The sequence below is a fragment of the Leptodactylus fuscus genome, chromosome 6 (genome assembly GCF_031893055.1).
Source record: "Leptodactylus fuscus isolate aLepFus1 chromosome 6, aLepFus1.hap2, whole genome shotgun sequence".
In the NCBI taxonomy this organism is placed as follows: Eukaryota; Metazoa; Chordata; class Amphibia; order Anura; family Leptodactylidae; genus Leptodactylus; species Leptodactylus fuscus.
Window position 1 is genome coordinate 5,054,942 of NC_134270.1, and position 19,588 is coordinate 5,074,529.

A 19,588-nucleotide genomic window follows, 5' to 3' on the forward strand; every position below is an offset into this window, starting at 1 on the left:
AACAATGGGGATGAGCCAAGGAGCCAATATGGCCCGGTATATGGCCCCCCGCCCATTTGGTTTCCATCTCTGCTGACAATGATGGGTTGCAGTATTGCCTTTGCTACTATCATCTCGTAGCAGCGCAGACTCCGCGGCCTGGTGCGGCGCCATCTGCACAGACGTCCCTCTGCTGCTCCTCCTGGCTCCCGCTTTGTGTCTGACATGTCCGGGATCTATAAGATGCCACTCCGAGCCTTTAACCCTCTTGTCCCCGTGGCACACACGAGAGGGGCCCCGAGGTTTAGTGACTGAGCGCAGGCCAAGCTCTGCCAAAGCAAACACCAAGGAAAGGTCACCTGGAGGGGATGGCGAGAGGTGCGCGGCCGAAAGTGGAAGCAGATGGGCTCAGCCAGGGGGGCAAGAGGGGCCAAAGCTGAACCTGAGAAAGGGGAAACAGGGAGAAGAGGGGCTGGAGACAGGAAAGATGGAGATCGTAGGGCAGGAGGGGCAGAATGTGGGGTAGAAAGTGCTGGAGGGGCAGGACATAAGCTATGAGGAGTCTACAAGACATGTACCAATCATCTGGACACGTGGCCCCCCTCACACCTGATCTTCCCCCTATGGGGCCCGCAGCCCCTGGACATAATTCCTTCCATATGGCCAGCTTTTGAAATATTATGAAAAGAAAACAATAAGTGGATAAAACCTGTAATCTCCCCGCAGCAGCATCTCTACACATCTGGCCCTGTAATCTCTCCCCGCAGCAGCATCTCTACACATCTGTCCCTGTACTCTCTCCCCGCAGCAGCATCTCTACACATCTGGCCCCGTACTCTCTCCCCGCAGCAGCATCTCTACACATCTGGCCCTGTAATCTCTCCCCGCAGCAGCATCTCTACACATCTGTCCCTGTACTCTCTCCCCGCAGCAGCATCTCTACACATCTGGCCCCGTACTCTCTCCCCGCAGCAGCATCTCTACACATCTGGCCCCGTAGTCTCTCTCCCCACAGCAGCAACTCTCCACACATCTGGCCCTGTAATCTCTCCCCGCAGCAGCATCTCTACACATCTGGCCCTGTAATCTCTCCTCGCAGCAGCATCTCTACACATCTGGCCCTGTAATCTCTCCCCGCAGCAGCATCTCTACACATCTGTCCCTGTACTCTCTCCCCGCAGCAGCATCTCTACACATCTGGCCCTGTAATCTCTCCCCGCAGCAGCATCTCTACACATCTGGCCCCGTACTCTCTCCCCGCAGCAGCATCTCTACACATCTGGCCCCGTAGTCTCTCTCCCCACAGCAGCAACTCTCCACACATCTGGCCCTGTAATCTCTCCCCGCAGCAGCATCTCTACACATCTGTCCCCGTACTCTCTCCCTGCAGCAGCATCTCTACAAATCTGTCCCCATACTCTCTCCCCGCAGCAGCATCTCTACACATCTGGCCTTCTAATCTCCCCGCAGCAGCATCTCTACACATCTGGCCCTGTAATCTCTCCCCGCAGCAGCATCTCTACACATCTGGCCCTGTAATCTCTCCCCGCAGCAGCATCTCTACACTTCTGGCCCTGTAATCTCTCCCCGCAGCAGCATCTCTACACATCTGTCCCCGTACTCTCTCCCCGCAGCAGCATCTCTACACATCTGGCCCTTTAATCTCTCCCCGCAGCATCTCTACACATCTGGCCCTGTAATCTCTCCCCACAGCAGCATCTCTACACTTCTGGCCCTGTAATCTCTCCCCGCAGCAGCATCTCTACACATCTGGCCCTGTAATCTCTCCCCGCAGCAGCATCTCTACACATCTGGCCCTGTAATCTCTCCCCGCAGCAGCATCTCTACACATCTGGCCCTGTAATCTCTCCCCACAGCAGCATCTCTACACTTCTGGCCCTGTAATCTCTCCCCGCAGCAGCATCTCTACACATCTGTCCCCGTACTCTCTCCCCGCAGCAGCATCTCTACAAATCTGTCCCCATACTCTCTCCCCGCAGCAGCATCTCTACACATCTGGCCCTCTAATCTCCCCGCAGCAGCATCTCTACACATCTGGCCCTGTAATCTCTCCCCGCAGCAGCATCTCTACACATCTGTCCCCGTACTCTCTCCTCGCAGCAGCATCTCTACACATCTGGCCCTGTAATCTCTCCCTGCAGCAGCATCTCTACACATCTGGCCCTGTAATCTCTCCCCACAGCAGCATCTCTACACTTCTGGCCCTGTAATCTCTCCCCGCAGCAGCATCTCTACACATCTGTCCCCGTAATCTCTCCCCGCAGCAGCATCTCTACACATCTGTCCCCATACTCTCTCCCCGCAGCAACATCTCTACACATCTGGCCCTGTAATCTCTCCCCGCAGCATCTCTACATATCTGGCCCTGCAATCTCCCTACGGCAGCATCTCTACACATCTGTCCACGTGCTCTCACCCCGCAGCAGCATCTCTACACATCTGTCCCCGAACTCTCTCCCCGCAGCAGCATCTCTACATATCTGGCCCTGTAATCTCTCCCCGCAGCATCTCTACACATCTGGCCCTGTAATCTCTCCCCGCAGCAGCATCTTTACACATCTGTCGCCGTACTCTCTCCCCGCAGCAGCATCTCTACACATCTGGCCCTGTAATCTCTCCCCGCAGCAGCATCTCTACACATCTGGCCCTGTAATCTCTCCCCGCAGCAGCATCGCTACATATCTGGCCCTGTAATCTCCCTACGGCAGCATCTATACACATCTGTCCAGTACTCTCATCCCGCAGCAACATCTCTACACATCTGGCCCTGTACTCTCTCCCCGCAGCAGCAGCAGCAGCATCTCTACAGATCTGGCCCTCTAATCTCCCCGCAGCAGTATTTCTACACATCTGGCCCTGTAATCTCTCCCCGCAGCATCACTACACAGCTGGCCCTGTAAACTCCCCTCAGCAGTATCTCCTCACTTTTGGCTCTGTACCCCTCCCCTCTCCCCGCAGCAGCCTCTACTTACATCTGGCCCAGCTCCGCTATGGGTACAGCCATATGACCTCTATATACTGTGTCAACGTATCCGCACCAGGCACCTAGATCACAGGGTAGCAGCTGCCACACCGTATCTCACACTGCGCCAAACTACTGCAATCTATGTTACAGGAGCACAGAGTATTTCAGGGAATTAATGTGCTAATATTATGGAATTAGGGAAGGAACAAGGTCCCCAGCAGTGCAGAGTATTTAAGCAAAAGACCTTGCTGTTCTTATAGGAGGATACAGGCTGAGAGTTACATAGCTGAAGGAGCAGAGTCACAGCAGTACGGAATATTTAAGGAGAGGTGTGCTGACCTAGTGATAGGGGTAACATACATGTGTGTCTGTCAGAGCGTGGTCATACATCATCTCCGCTGACAACCTGGGAAATGTACAGAGGGGCTTCTCTCAGGAGTCGGCTGTCCTGTCTGCACTGCGCTCTACTGCCTGCAGGGACCGGGACAAGACGCCTGCGGAGCAGAAGACGTGAGGAGGAGGAGGAAGACACGTCCTGATTCCTGGAAATCACATCCTTCTGTACATTATATAGTGTGATGGAAGTGCCTGCGCGGAGGGCGGGGCTGTGACTACCACATGCTGTGACCAGTATGGCTGCTCAGCTAATAGGAGACTGGATTCAGGCGGAGCGTCCCTTTAAACTCCAGCGCTTTTCCTGCTTCATCGCTGACATCACCCCGGCCCCTTACCTTGTCCCTGTTCTTGGGGGTCAGGCTCCGATATAGCCTGCGCCCCTGCTTGCCGGCATTCCAGATGGTGAATGAGGTCCAGTGCTCCAGGACTCGCTCCTCAAGGAACTGAACACGATTCCTCCAGATTGTCTCCCTACAAAGACGAACACAAGAGGCGTCAGATATGGAAATCACTGACACCGGCTGGAGCCGCATTCTAGGATTCTCTCTCAGTCATAAACATGATCATTCGTAGATCCCCGGCCCGGGTGCAGCCTGCGGCCAGAGATCACACTCACACAGAGCAGAAGCAGCGCCACTCTTCCCTACAGGCTATGTTAGGTATTGCAGCTCACATCAAATCACCTGAATGCTGCAGTACCAGGCCCAGCCTCCAGATAAGACTGGCGCTGTTTCTTAGCCTAAGCATCCATGGTTTCCTACTACGTACAATTCCCACGGTAGTCGGAGTACCCCCCGGGGCCGCACTCCCCCAGGACCCTCTTAACAATTGACTTGGTTCATGAGCCCCGTTAACAGGTAGCGGTGGTTTTACCCATAATTATGGAGGGTGGGAGGTTAGAGGATATCTGTGACCACAATGTTCACCTGGGAGCAGGTAAGACGGGCGCCCCGGGCGTTCTCCCAGAGTCCTCCCGTGCGGCAGCTCAGTGCCAGGAACATGAGTTCTCTGCTTTCTCCCCACCCCCGGGGCCGCTACCTGTGATTCCAGTACAGGGAAAGCTGGGGAAACAGGTTCCCATAGTCAGCGCCAGGACAGGTGCAGGCGGAGGCGTATGAACTTGCCGCCTCGTGCAGGGAGGACGCCTCGCAGCGCTGCTTTATTACACTGTGGGAACCGTCCGTTAAGCTTCCTAGGTAGCAGGCAGGAGTATGGCCGCCGTCCCACGCTCATCCCCTATGCCAGGGCTGCCACTCTGGGGGGGGGGGGGGGGGCGCCAAGGTCGTGGATATGGGAATATGGGGCGCGATATTGTATATTAGTCAGCGACCACTCCACATTCCCAATATTTATATAGATTCCCATTAATCCATACCACTTCATTGCTGGCACTGTTCTATTCAGCGCTGCTTACCTCGCTGTATGGTGCGTTACAGTGTGTCAGTGCAGGTTTTTGGCGAGTGAATTCCATGACTGCAAGCAGAGATCTTCCAGATCTTGAGGAATTGATGCTCGGTGTGTCAGTAAGTTGCAGCAAGTAGTTCAGACACATCCTGTTACTTTGGAATCTTCTGGAGATAAGGCTGATAAATCAGGTGACATTGTGACGAAATCTCAGCTGTGAAGCAGCAGATACCAAGGACCTTCTCAGAGGAGAAGGATTGACGGATCATGTGCATGAGGCAAGCAAGGTGGATTCAGTATCGGAGCGGCAGGGGAACCTTCAGGGGGCACCACAAGGACCCTCCGCCATGTCCGCGGACCCTCACATGCCCAATCTTACGGGTACTAGAGCTGACCCCCCCATATCTTAAGATGACATGTATGTTAGTGGGGGGAGTGCAGAAGTTCTTGAGTTCACCCAAAGCCTCCCCTGCCATGTTGTGTAATCGCCCGGTCCGACATTGGCTGATAAAAGAGAACAACATCTCACACGGCATTACTGGGATTCGTGACAAGTCGCCATCCCAGCGCCAGATTAGGAGATCGTTACCTGGCCTGTCCCAGTGTCCTGAGAAATTCACCAATAATCAGCAGGTGATGATATCATGGGTCCGGAATGTTAGCAGCATGACATCATGGTCACTGGATGTCTAAAGCCGACGGTGATGTCATAGTTCAGGAGATATGGGACAAGTGATGACCTCATTACCTGAAGATCTAGTAATGATGTCACTGATCCTGGAGGTCTGGTGATGATGTCACTGATCCCAAATATCTGGTGATGATGTCACTGATCCCGGAGGTCTGGTGATGATGTCACTGATCCTGAAGGTCTGGTGATGTCACTGATCCCGGAGGTCTGGTGATGATGTCACTGATCCTGAAGGTCTGGTGATGATGTCACTGATCCCGGAGTTCTGGTGATGATGTCACTGATCCTGAAGGTCTGGTGATGATGTCACTGATCCCGGAGTTCTGGTGATGATGTCACTGATCCTGAGGGTCTGGTGATGATGTCACTGTTCCTGGTGATGATGTCACTGATCCTGGAGGTCTGGTGATGATGTCACTGTTCCTGGTGATGATGTCACTGATCCTGAGGGTCTGTCTGGTGATGATGTCACTGTTCCTGGTGATGATGTCACTGATCCTGGAGGACTGCAGCGGGTAGCTCAGTGGTTGTGCTCAGACCTCGCTCGCGGTGTGAGATTTATTTGTTGTAGTCGCTGATATTATACAACACGTGACACGTTGTGACTAAACAAACATCCAATAGAGACAAAGATCAGACACCGGAGGACAGGGACGGAACGTAGGACGGAGCAGGAGGAGCCTGGTATAGGACTACACATCCCAGCATGCCACATGGGACCCGACTATGGATGGTACAATAAATACAGCTATACTGGGACTTGTAGTTCTCCTGCAGTCGCCAGCCATCACCTTTGTGGGTGTTGTTGTCTGACGTGTGGTTTATGGCAGACTGGGAGTTGTGGTCTGATATACTGGGAGTTGCTGGGAGTTGTGGTCTGATATACTGGGAGTTGCTGGGAGTTGTGGTCTGACATACCGAGAATGAATGTCCTGCAACCTCTGAAGAGTCTGAATGCTGGGACTTGTAGTCCTACAGGAGCAGCATGGGGTTCCAGCAGCAGTGAATGAGTTAATACGAGGGATATGTCAGGCGGTGCGAGGAGCATGTGAAAGTGCCCCCAGCGCTCTTCTCCTAATATCCATCAAGATTAGAGCTGATGCCGATCCCCTGTGACCCGCCAGATTGTGCCCTGACACGCTCAGCGCTGCGCAACGCTCCATCCTCCAATCAGGGCGAGTCACGGACATCACAGTGTCTGATCATCCAGCTCAATGTCCCATAGGGGGCGCCACCCAGCTTTCCAACCATCCTGAATGGCAAATCCAAGTAATAACATATGCTGAATCAATGCCAGTCAGGAGGCTGGTAAAGCTGGATGGAGCTGTCAGGAGACAGGTGAGTGTCGGGGCGATGACCCTCCAGAAAATGACAACAAAACAACTAACTTTAGGAAAAACATGGCGGGCCGCTCCCCGTGCAGGATGTTGTGCTTGGCAGAAGAGCAGGGTCTTGTGTGGGGAGAGGACGAGGCCGCAGGACGTGTGAAGCTGACGATGGCTGTCACGCTGTACACGGCTACTGTCTGTATCCTGCTGGGACTGGAGGAAGCGTATAAGGACTAATGGGTAGCAGGAGGGTATATGGAGTCAGACATAACACAGTCCATATACAGTAGAGGGTATATACATTGTGCACTACAGAGCAGTATACAGGACAGTATATCACACATATATACACTCACTCAGTTACGGAGTGCGTGGCGGCCTGTTGGTGGTAGCGGTACTGCAGCAGGCATTCATCTACACGGTGCACCCCACCGCCGCTCCGCAGGTGATCGTAGAAGAAGAGCAGATCTTCGGGGGTCCCCTGAAATAAGACAAGACGTCAGCGCGGCCTGCAGGGACATCAGAGCGAAGATGAGGATGATGAGGGGGGTGAGAATGATGAAGATGATGGGGGTGAGAGTGATGAGGATGATGGGGTGAGAGTGATGAGGATGATGGGGGTGATAGTGATAAGGATGATGGGGGTGAGAGTGATGAGGATGATGGGGGTGAGAGTGATGAGGATGATGGGGGTGATAGTGATGAGGATGATGTGGTGAGAGTGATGAAGATGATGGGGGTGAGAGTGATGAGGATGATGGGGGTGATAGTGATGAGGATGATGGGGGTGATAGTGATGAGGATGATGTGGTGAGAGTGATGAAGATGATGGGGGTGAGAGTGATGAGGATGATGGGGGTGAGAGTGATGAGGATGATGGGGGTGAGAGTGATGAGGATGATGGGGGTGAGAGTGATGAGGATGATGGGGGTGAGAGTGATGAGGATGATGGGGGTGAGAGTGATGAGGATGATGGGGGTGAGAGTGATGAGGATGATGGGGGTGAGAGTGATGAGGATGGTGGGATGAGCTATCCAGTATGTGATCTGTGGGGTCTGACACCCGGGGCCCCGCACAGATTAGAGAGCACTTGCAATTCCCCAGAACACGGAGAGGGGCTGCGGAGCCCTTCCTATTATTTGCTATAGCTTTTGGTGCCCAGACGCGGCCGCAGCCGCTGATCTGTGCATGAGGATGATGCAGCCACTGATCTGTGCGATCTCTTTTCAGTCATGACCAGCACAATGGGCTATCCCGGTAGATGTGGGGCCCCACCGCCCCATTTCTCAGGAGCCTTCAGGACCTTTTGGGAGAGTCGACAAGTTGCGCCTCACAGTCACGGACTGAGCGCTGGTACACTGGACAACCCCTTTAAGGAGACGTCTATGGGGCGCCCCCTCCGGCCATCTTATTTACAAAACCAGGTTACAGAGTTCATCGCCAAACTGGAAATTCAGGAAAAAAATTAACACTTCACCCCCCTACTCTTTTCCCAGGCTCCTGAACACAATGCGGGGGTATAAGACGTCCGTGGGCGCGCTCGTAACGCCAGACACCTCGTGGGGGAATCTCTTAACCGTTTACATGAGATCTTTACGTCTTTCACAAATCTCAGCTTTCATTTCCTCGACCCGATGCCAAGACAATAACATGCGCCCCCTCGTGTGCAGGAACCCCGGGGAGGGGGTAACCACATCAGTAGCCGGGTGAGGGTTAGATACGGCAGCTGAGATACCCCGTAAATTATTCCCATAGACAAGGGACTATACCAAGAGGGTTGTGTAGGAGGTGGACTGTACCACTAATCTGATAGGGGGGGTATCAGGAAAATCTGTGCAAAATGTAATGAATGAACACTTCACTGTCAATTTTTCCCAAATTTCCCTCTTGGACCCAAGATGTCGGGGTGTGGAGATGAGCGCCATGATATAAAGCACCCGCCATAATCTCTACCGTAATTCATGGTGAACCAGATATGGAGGCCACCGAATATGGAGGGGATACATGTATACTGTACTCAGTGTCACCCCCTATGGTCAGCACATATCCCCGGCAGACATGGCAGTGATAGACCAGCGCCCCCTGCAGGCAGACGATATGGTGACGCGATCCGCGCTGACCCCTCACACCCGCCCGCCATTTCCCAGGCTGTGTTACGAGGTCTCTGTTATTCCTGGCCAGAGGACACATCATCCTTATCACCCCGGGGCGAGAAAATGGGACGTTGTACAAAGCGGAGGAACAGCAGGGAGTGGGGTCAGGACAGCGATGGCGTCCTCTCCTTATATAGAAGTATCTAGACGCGGATACATCCCATGTCTGAGGCGACCGGCTGAGCTGTCATAGAGGGGACATCTTAAAGGGCAGTTGCAGTTGGGGCCGATATTAATGTCACTCGTTCAGGAATCATCTCTTAGTTATTTGGCAAAAAAATTCATCCAAAAAGTTTTGCTAAACCCCTTTACAATCATTCTAAATATCACTCCCAGCATTCACCAGGCTGGAGCGCAGATTTTACCGCCATTTCCAGTGGGAGGAGCTTTTTCCTGCTCTCTGTCGCCCTCTGCCGCACACTGTATGAACTGCAGGTAAGCCACCAAATAATCTCAGGTCTTACCTGCCCGTCTTCCACGAACTGCCCCACGTAGCAGAACCACTCTCTGGAGCAGAACCAGGTGGGCATGATGACGGTGGGGCCGTGCGACGTGAACACCTGCAAGAGACAGATAAAATGGGGTTTCCTAGAATGTTCCGATATGTATGACAACATGACACAGCATTACTAAGTCTCTCTGGTGTCTAGGAAAGCTGGGTGGAATTGTACTTTGGCTTTAGTTAAATTGTTCTTTATGTTTCTTAATGGGAAAGCTGGGTGACCTCACTTCCCTTCAATAGAGGTTGTGCCCACCTTTCCCAGATTCCTGAATGGCAAGTATACCTAGTTATGTACTGAAATATCCTAGACAGATCTGCCGTCCAGGACCCTGAGAAAACTTTATTTACCCACACGCTGTATGCAGTCTTGTGGGCGGGGGTGTCAGGTGTGCGCGGACCTGACCCCCTCCATTCATACATCCAGCGTGGGAAAAATGTCCTCAACGTCAACAGCCTGAGAAATGGCCGGTCACTGCCGAAACGCGTCAAATATCTAGCGGGTGTGAGGAATGTGTAGACAGGGTGTAAAAGCGGGAACAGGGTGACAGGACTAAAGGGGGGGGGGGGGGGGGCAGGGGGAACCATCTAACAACAATGGTAAGGAAGGGCAGCAGAATAAACACACATGGGGGGCACGATAAGCAATAATCTAAAGAAAGCGCTATTGTGGTTCGTGGTACTAGAGGGGTACCTCTCACATGGTACTGTGGGCACAGACGGCCTCTCACATGGTACTGTAGGCACAGCCAGCCTCTCACATGGTACTGTAGGCACAGCCGGCCCCTCACATGGTACTGTAGGCACAGGCGGCCTCTCACATGGTACTGTAGGCACAGGCGGCCTCTCACATGGTACTGTAGGCACAGCCGGCCTCTCACATGGTACTGTAGGCACAGCCGGCCTCTCACATGGTACTGTAGGCACAGGTGGCCTCTCACATGGTACTGTAGGCACAGGCGGCCTCTCACATGGTACGTTAGGCACAGCCGGCCTCTCACATGGTACTGTGGGCACAGACGGCCTCTCACATGGTACTGTAGGCACAGGCGGCCCCTCACATGGTACTGTAGGCACAGCCAGCCTCTCACATGGTACTGTAGGCACAGGTGGTCTCTCACATGGCACTGTAGGCACAGCCGGCCTCTCACATGGTACTGTAGGCACAGCCGGCCCCTCACATGGTACTGTAGGCACAGCCGGCCCCTCACATGGTACTGTAGGCATATCCGGCCTCTCACATGGTATTGTAGGCTCAGCTGGCCTCTCACATGGTACTGTAGGCACAGCCGGCCTCTCACATGGTACTGTAGGCACAGGTGGTCTCTCACATGGTACTGTAGGCACAGCCGGCCTCTCACATGGTACTGTAGGCACAGCCAGCCTCTCACATGGTACTGTAGGCACAGGTGGTCTCTCACATGGCACTGTAGGCACAGCCGGCCTCTCACATGGTACTGTAGGCACAGCCGGCCCCTCACATGGTACTGTAGGCACAGCCGGTCCCTCACATGGTACTGTAGGCATATCCGGCCTCTCACATGGTATTGTAGGCTCAGCTGGCCTCTCACATGGTACTGTAGGCACAGCCGGCCTCTCACATGGTACTGTAGGCACAGGTGGTCTCTCACATGGTACTGTAGGCACAGCCGGCCTCTCACATGGTACTGTAGGCACAGCCAGCCTCTCACATGGTACTGTAGGCACAGCCGGCCTCTCACATGGTACTGTAGGCACAGCCGGCCTCTCACATGGTACTGTAGGCACAGCCGGCCTTTACATTGTACTGTAGGCACAGCCAGCCTCTCACATGGTACTGTAGGCACAGGCGGCCCCTCACATGGTACTGTAGGAACAGCAGGCCTCTCACATGGAACTGTAGGCACAGCCGGCCTCTCACATGGTACTGTAGGCACAGGCGGCCTCTCACATGGTACTTTAGGCACAGCAAGCCTCTCACATGGTACTGTAGGCACAGCCAGCCTCTCACATGGTACTGTAGGCACAGCCGGCCTCTCACATGGTACTGTAGGCACAGCCGGCCTCTCACATGGTACTGTAGGCACAGCCGGCCTTTACATTGTACTGTAGGCACAGCCAGCCTCTCACATGGTACTGTAGGCACAGGCGGCCCCTCACATGGTACTGTAGGAACAGCAGGCCTCTCACATGGAACTGTAGGCACAGCCGGCCTCTCACATGGTACTGTAGGCACAGGCGGCCTCTCACATGGTACTGTAGTCACAGCCAGCCTCTCACATGGTACTGTAGGCACAGCCGGCCCCTCACATGGTACAGTAGGCACAGCCGGTCTCTCACATGGTACTATAGGCACAGGCGGCCCCTCACATGGTACTGTAGGAACAGCCAACCTGTCACATGGTACTGTAGGCACAGCCGGCCTCTCACATGGTACTGTAGGCACAGGCGGCCTCTCACATGGTACTGTAGGCACAGCCGGCCTCTCACATGGTACTGTAGGCACAGCCAGCCTCTCACATGGTACTGTAGGCACAGCCGGCCCCTCACATGGTACTGTAGGCACAGGCGGCCTCTCACATGGTACTGTAGGCACAGGCGGCCTCTCACATGGTACTGTAGGCACAGCCGGCCTCTCACATGGTACTGTAGGCACAGCCGGCCTCTCACATGGTACTGTAGGCACAGGTGGCCTCTCACATGGTACTGTAGGCACAGGCGGCCTCTCACATGGTACGTTAGGCACAGCCGGCCTCTCACATGGTACTTTAGGCACAGCCGGTCTCTCACATGGTACTGTAGGCACAGGCGGCCTCTCACATGGTACTGTAGGCACAGCCAGCCTCTCACATGGTACTGTAGCCACAGCCGGCCTCTCACATGGTACTGTGGGCACAGACGGCCTCTCACATGGTACTGTAGGCACAGGCGGCCCCTCACATGGTACTGTAGGCACAGCCAGCCTCTCACATGGTACTGTAGGCACAGGTGGTCTCTCACATGGCACTGTAGGCACAGCCGGCCTCTCACATGGTACTGTAGGCACAGCCGGCCCCTCACATGGTACTGTAGGCACAGCCGGCCCCTCACATGGTACTGTAGGCATAGCCGGCCTCTCACATGGTATTGTAGGCTCAGCTGGCCTCTCACATGGTACTGTAGGCACAGCCGGCCTCTCACATGGTACTGTAGGCACAGGTGGTCTCTCACATGGTACTGTAGGCACAGCCGGCCTCTCACATGGTACTGTAGGCACAGCCAGCCTCTCACATGGTACTGTAGGCACAGCCGGCCTCTCACATGGTACTGTAGGCACAGCCGGCCTCTCACATGGTACTGTAGGCACAGCCGGCCTTTACATTGTACTGTAGGCACAGCCAGCCTCTCACATGGTACTGTAGGCACAGGCGGCCCCTCACATGGTACTGTAGGAACAGCAGGCCTCTCACATGGAACTGTAGGCACAGCCGGCCTCTCACATGGTACTGTAGGCACAGGCGGCCTCTCACATGGTACTTTAGGCACAGCAAGCCTCTCACATGGTATTGTAGGCACAGCCGGCCTTTACATTGTACTGTAGGCACAGCCAGCCTCTCACATGGTACTGTAGGCACAGCCGGCCTCTCACATGGTACTGTAGGCACAGCCGGCCTCTCACATGGTACTGTAGTCACAGCCAGCCTCTCACATGGTACTGTAGGCACAGCCGGCCTCTCACATGGTACAGTAGGCACAGCCAGCCTCTCACATGGTACTGTAGGCACAGCCGGCCTCTCACATGGTACTGTAGGCACAGGCGGCCTCTCACATGGTACTGTAGTCACAGCCAGCCTCTCACATGGTACTGTAGGCACAGCCGGCCCCTCACATGGTACAATAGGCACAGCCGGTCTCTCACATGGTACTATAGGCACAGGCGGCCCCTCACATGGTACTGTAGGAACAGCCAACCTGTCACATGGTACTGTAGGCACAGCCGGCCTCTCACATGGTACTGTAGGCACAGGCGGCCTCTCACATGGTACTGTAGGCACAGCCGGCCTCTCACATGGTACTGTAGGCACAGCCAGCCTCTCACAAGGTACTGTAGGCACAGCCGGCCTCTCACATGGTACTGTAGGCACAGGCGGCCTCTCACATGGTACTGTAGGCACAGGCGGCCTCTCACATGGTACTGTAGGCACAGCCGGCCTCTCACATGGTACTGTAGGCACAGCCGGCCTCTCACATGGTACTGTAGGCACAGGTGGCCTCTCACATGGTACTGTAGGCACAGGCGGCCTCTCACATGGTACGTTAGGCACAGCCGGCCTCTCACATGGTACTTTAGGCACAGCCGGTCTCTCACATGGTACTGTAGGCACAGGCGGCCTCTCACATGGTACTGTAGGCACAGCCAGCCTCTCACATGGTACTGTAGCCACAGCCGGCCTCTCACATGGTACTGTAGGCACAGGCAGCCTCTCACATGGTACTGTAGGCACAGCTGGCCCCTCACATGGTACTGTAGGCACAGCCAGCCTCTCACATGGTACTGTAGGCACAGCTGGCCCCTCACATGGTACTGTAGGCACAGCCGGCCTCTCATATGGTACTGTAGGCACAGCCGGCCTCTCACATGGTACTGTAGGCACAGCCGGCCTCTTACATGGTACGTTAGGCACAGGCGGCCTCTCACATGGTACTGTAGGCACAGCCGGCCTCTCACATGGTACTGTAGGCACAGTCGGCCTCTCACATGGTACTGTAATCACAGCTGGCCTCTCACATTGTACTGTAGGCACAGCCAACCTTTCACATGGTACATTAGGCACAGGTGGCCTCTCACATGGTACTGTAGGCACAGCTGGCCCCTCACATGGTACTGTAGGCACAGCCAGCCTCTCACATGGTACTGTAGGCACAGCCGGCCTCTCACATGGCACTGTAGGCACAGCCGGCCTCTCACATGGTACGTTAGGCACAGGCGGCCTCTCACTTGGTACTGTAGGCACAGTTGGCCTGTTTGCTGGCTTCCCTGGTAGATCCGGAAGCTTCCGTACAAGTTTCCAATGTCTCTTCTATAGATGTCTACAGAGTATAAGCCTCATCATCCATCATCAGGACGGTTTGGAGGAAACAGGGGTAGTAGTCAGTAAATATCACACACGGCTGCAGAGTTGTCACTCGGATGATGATGGACAAGGAATCTCGTCTTAAAGGATCTCGCCGTTGCTCTCCCATCGGGGGTGTAGACTTTTCTCAGGACTCCGGGGCAGGTTTTTTTCCATTCAGTAGGATTACGTCCTGTTACACACAACGTACCCATCTGTTTACACGTGTGACGCGCGGGCCCCGTACTGAAGGGCCAGACCCCAGCCGCTCCCAGACTGCTTAACCCATCACATCCCTCCTGTAGCTTTCCTAAGATTACAACCTCTGAAGTCATGTACTGGCAGTCACCCAGCTTTCCTGAGAGCAGATTGAAGTGTGTGGTGCCGTGAATTGCTCTTAGACCTGATTGGCTGACCCGGTGAATGATTCACAGACGACATTTAACGGTGGCAAAAAATATGTGAAAAAACCGGAATATAAGCTCAAGACAAGACTTGTTGCCCCGGGGCAGCCGGTTGTCCTGCTCTGGCAGCGCCACTGATCGGCCCGTTCACTAATCCTCTGCAGTCATACCCGCGCGCTCAGGATCTCACCGGCCTGCTGGGACTTGCTGCATACACGAGACGAGAGGCCGACACTTCATCATCACACCTGTCACCAGCGAGCTACCTGTACTGAACCCGAAATAACACCATGCAATGTCATCACCAGCACACTGCTCTCCTGAAATACTCTGTGCTGCTGGGGACCCTGCTCCTCCACTATGTAACTCTCACCCTATGACCTCCCTATAGGATCAGCATACTGCTCTCCTGACATACTCTGTGCTGCTGGGGATCCTGCTCCTTCCACTCTATAATCTTCAATCGTTAACCTGCTACTAGATCAACACACTGCTCTCCTGAAATATTCTGTGCTGCTGTGAACCCGGATCATTCTATTATCTCTCATTCTATAATCTCCCACTAGAGCAGAACAATCCTGTCCTGAAATCCTCTGTGCTGCTGCACCCCTTGATACTTCCACCATCAGTCTATGACCTTAGACTAGATCAACAGGCTCCTCTCCTGAAATCCTCTGTGCTGCTGCACCCCTTGATCCTTCCACCATCAGTCTATGACCTTACACTAGATCCGCAGGCTCCTCTCCTGAAATCCTCTGTGCTGCTGTGAATGTCTAAGGCTCCAACTAATCCATGAAGATACCGTGTACTTCTGCTGTGTGATAAGTAAATGGCTCCACATGGCTGCAGCATATGAAACACGTTACACGCAATCTCCTGACGTGTCAGACTGTACTGGCTGCAGTCATGTTCTTATCAGTGAGTGTGGACATCTGGGCGAGGCGGGGGCGCTCGTACCGCAGGGTGGGGGGTTCTGGCACATTATCCATTTCACCCCCTCTTATCAGAGTGTCCCTGGACTCCATGGTAAAGGAGCGGACGCTGCATTTTCAGAATCTCTGCTTGTTGTCAGTGACTGGACTCGTCCCTATTCACACACAAAGGCTGACAACCCTGTACACTCCGGATACTGCTCACAGCTGAGGGGTTGTCACACTTATATCCAGAACATAACATACATAAAATGTAGTTCTTGTGCTATAATGTGTGAGCTCACAGACTGGATACGAGTGTTACTGTCATCAGCAGCTCTCATGGTCTGTTACAGTGTATCAGTGCAGGGGTTGTGTATCGGTGCAGGGGTTGTGTATCAGTGCAGGGATTTTGCATCAGTGCAGGGGTTGTGTATCGGTGCAGGGATTTTGTATCAGTGCAGGGATTTTGTATCGGTGCAGGGATTGGTGTATCGGTGTAGGAGTTGTGTATCGGTGCAGGGTTTGTGTATCGGTGCAGGGGTTGTGTACCGGTGCAGGGGTTGTGTACCGGTGCAGGGGTTGTGTATCGGTACAGTGGTTGCGTATGGGTGTAGGGGTTGTGTATCGGTGCAGGGGTTGTGTATCGGTGCAGGGATTTTGTATCGGTGCAGGGGTTGTGTACCGGTGCAGGGGTTGTGCACCGGGGTTGTGTACCGGTGCAGGGGTTGTGTACCGGTGCAGGGGTTGTGTATCGGTGCAGGGGGTGTGTATCGGTGCAGGGGTTGTGTATCGGTGCAGGGATTTTGTATCAGTGCAGGGATTTTGTATCGGTGCAGGGAATGGTGTATCGGTGTAGGAGTTGTGTATCGGTGCAGGGTTTGTGTATCGGTGCAGGGGTTGTGTATCGGTGCAGGGGTTGTGTACCGGTGCAGGGGTTGTGTACCGGTGCAGGGGTTGTGTATCGGTACAGTGGTTGCGTATGGGTGTAGGGGTTGTGTATCGGTGCAGGGGTTGTGTATCGGTGCAGGGGTTGTGTATCGGTGCAGGGGTTGTGCACCGGGGTTGTGTACCGGTGCAGGGGTTGTGTACCGGTGCAGGGGTTGTGTATTGGTGCAGGGGGTGTGTATCGGTGCAGGGGTTGTGTATCGGTGCAGGGATTTTGTATCGGTGCAGGGATTTTGTATCGGTGCAGGGGTTGTGTACCGGTGCAGGGGTTGTGTACCGGTGCAGGGGTTGTGTATCGGTGAAGGGATTTTGTATCGGTGCAGGGATTTTGTACTGGTGCAGGGGTTGTGTACCGGTGCAGGGGTTGTGTATCGGTGCAGGGATTGTGTATCGGTGCAGGGTTTGTGTATCGGTCCTCAGCTATATACAATTCTTTCTCCTGTTCTGACAGTTTGTTACAGTGTATCGGTGCAGAGATTGTGTATTGGTGCAGGGATTGTGTATCAGTGTAGGGATTGTGCATCGGTGCAGGGATTGTGTGTCGGTGCAGGGGTTGTGTATTGGAGCAGGGATTGTCTAGATGGGATGTAAATGTAACAAACCCTCAGCTGTGACTCTTTCCATTCTAGTCAGGGCTATCTTTCTGTTAGTGAGGACCCCTAGGCCTTCGGATGGGGGGCTGCTGACTTCCACAAGGCTGTTCTCACTCACACTCTTGGCACGGTCTCCGGGTTCGGGGCCTGCCAGGGACTTTTTGGAACCCTCTGCAGGTGAAGGGGTGAGAGCCTCTGTGGGTCGGGGCCGCCCGGCCTACTTTTCCCATGGAGCAGTATTTGGGGGGTGTTGAGGTTTCCCAGCCTGAGGGAGCTGTGAGATTACTCAGCAGAGCGCTCCCCTCCTCCGCACTTCCCTGGATGTGTAGGTGGGTGAGGACGGGAGTCGGGATCTGGGGAGAATCCGGCACAACCAGCGTTAACCCTTACACTGCTGGGGCTGAGCAAATAACACCTACATGTACATTGTTGCTGTCCCCTGATTGTGTGTCACACTTCACTGCAATACTTGTGTTCTATTCATGAACCAGGAGGCTCAGGATGAACAGAGATTTGTCTTCCAATGAAAACCTACCACCTATAGTGACTTCTGCAAACTTCTAATCAACTTTTTGCTTTAATTGACCTTATCAATGTCTCTGCTCACTGCCAGTGAAGGGGACCCAGATCTATGGCCGTGTCCACACTGGATATGACACTAGCATCTGCAGGGCTCTAGTAATATTCTCACAGCTGAGGGTTTGTTACAGTCGTATCTAGTGCAACTTAGATGCCGCCAGGTAAAGGGTGCCACAACATTGCAATACCCCCAAGTAACCACGCACTAGTATTTGGACTACAGGGGGCGCACCTTGAGATTTGCGGTTTGTTACTTACCTCCACAAACCTCCTACACAGCTGCGCGTTCTTCCTCTTTACGGTGTCAGAAAGCCGTCGTATTTTCCGCTTACAAACAGCGAGAGACATGATGATATAGTGCCGCCGTATACCACGGCCCCGTATGCTGCCTGTACAGGAGCTGGAGCGGCCGAGGACACTTCGAGTATTCATTAACAGGCGTCCATAAATGTGGAGCCCAAAGTACAAAGGGCTCTGATACTGGAGCAAAATAAACACGCACCAGCCCTTTAAGTGGAGGAATTAAAGGACCCCGCAAGGAGTCTCAGATATCGCAGCTTGTACTGATAAAATATCCAGGCCCCTACAACCACTCTGCAAATATCCCGGGACAACAAAGACAGAATACATTGATTTTCACAGTAAGGTGGCCACTAGGTGGCAGCGTCCTAACACAATCCTAGTGTCATGTAGCATATGACCTGAATTATTGACTGACAAGCTAAAGCCTATGTAAACTTCTCTGCAATCCCTAGATGAGAGATGTGAACAGAATGTCAGAATGACAGTTAAGACTGACACACAGACAACAGACAGACTCACTGACTGATAAGATGTAGCTGTGACCTCCACCCCTTCCCCTCCTCTCAGACACAGCTTTACATAGAAGTAGATAGACGGAGGGGTAAATATTTGGAGCCCATCGATCAGCAGTAACCTGAGCAAACTACAGAAGTAACATCTGACCTGCGGGTTATCTATGAGGAGCGTGGAGAAGAAAACCCCAAACCTCAAAGCTGGAGGCACTAGTATATATGTGTGTACAGTCATGGCCAAAAGTTTAGAGAATGCCACAAATCTTCTCTTGTCACATGATCTGCTCCCTCTGGTTTCTGTGTGTTTGTCAGATGTTTTTATCACATACAGAAATAGAATTGCAATCATATTCTGAGTAATAAAAGCTTATAGTGACAGTTAGAATGAGTTACTGCAGCGGTGTAATATTTGCAGTGTTGTCCCTTCTTCTTCTTCAGGACTCTGCAATTCTCCCTGGCATGCTCTCAATCATCTTCTGCACCAAATCCTGACTGATAGCCGTCCATTCTTGCACAATCAATGCTTGCATTTTGTCAGAATTTGTAGGTTTTTGTTTGTCCACCCGTCTCTTGATGATTGACCACAAGTTCTCAATGGGATTATGATCTGGGGAGTTTCCAGGCCATGGACCCCAAATCTCTCTGTTTTGTTCCCTGGGCCATTTAGTTCTCACCTTTGCTTTATGGCAAGGTGCTCCATCATGCTGGAAAAGGCATTGTTGGTGGCCAAACTGCTCTCGGACAGTTGGGAGAAGTTGATCTTGGAGGACATTCTGGTCCCATTCTTTATTCATGGCTGTGTTTTTAGGCAAGACTGTGAGAGCCGATTC

At 53.4% G+C, this 19,588-nt stretch overlaps 1 protein-coding gene across 3 annotated transcripts in view; it reads right to left on the reverse strand.

Annotated features, from left to right (window-relative positions):
* Positions 1-19,588, reverse strand: part of QTGAL (queuosine-tRNA galactosyltransferase) — a 187,135-nt gene that overhangs the window by 30,705 nt on the left and 136,842 nt on the right. For 2 of the 3 annotated variants that reach the window (XM_075278159.1, XM_075278158.1), the window contains exons 8-10: positions 9,402-9,497; positions 7,141-7,265; positions 3,697-3,832 (exon numbers count right to left, since the gene is read on the reverse strand). In XM_075278159.1, the coding sequence (XP_075134260.1) occupies positions 3,697-3,832; positions 7,141-7,265; positions 9,402-9,497 (357 nt within the window). Of the gene's footprint in view, positions 1-3,696; positions 3,833-7,140; positions 7,266-9,401; positions 9,498-18,201; positions 18,330-19,588 lie in introns of those variants that run through there. The other variant, XM_075278161.1, reaches the window with a different exon arrangement.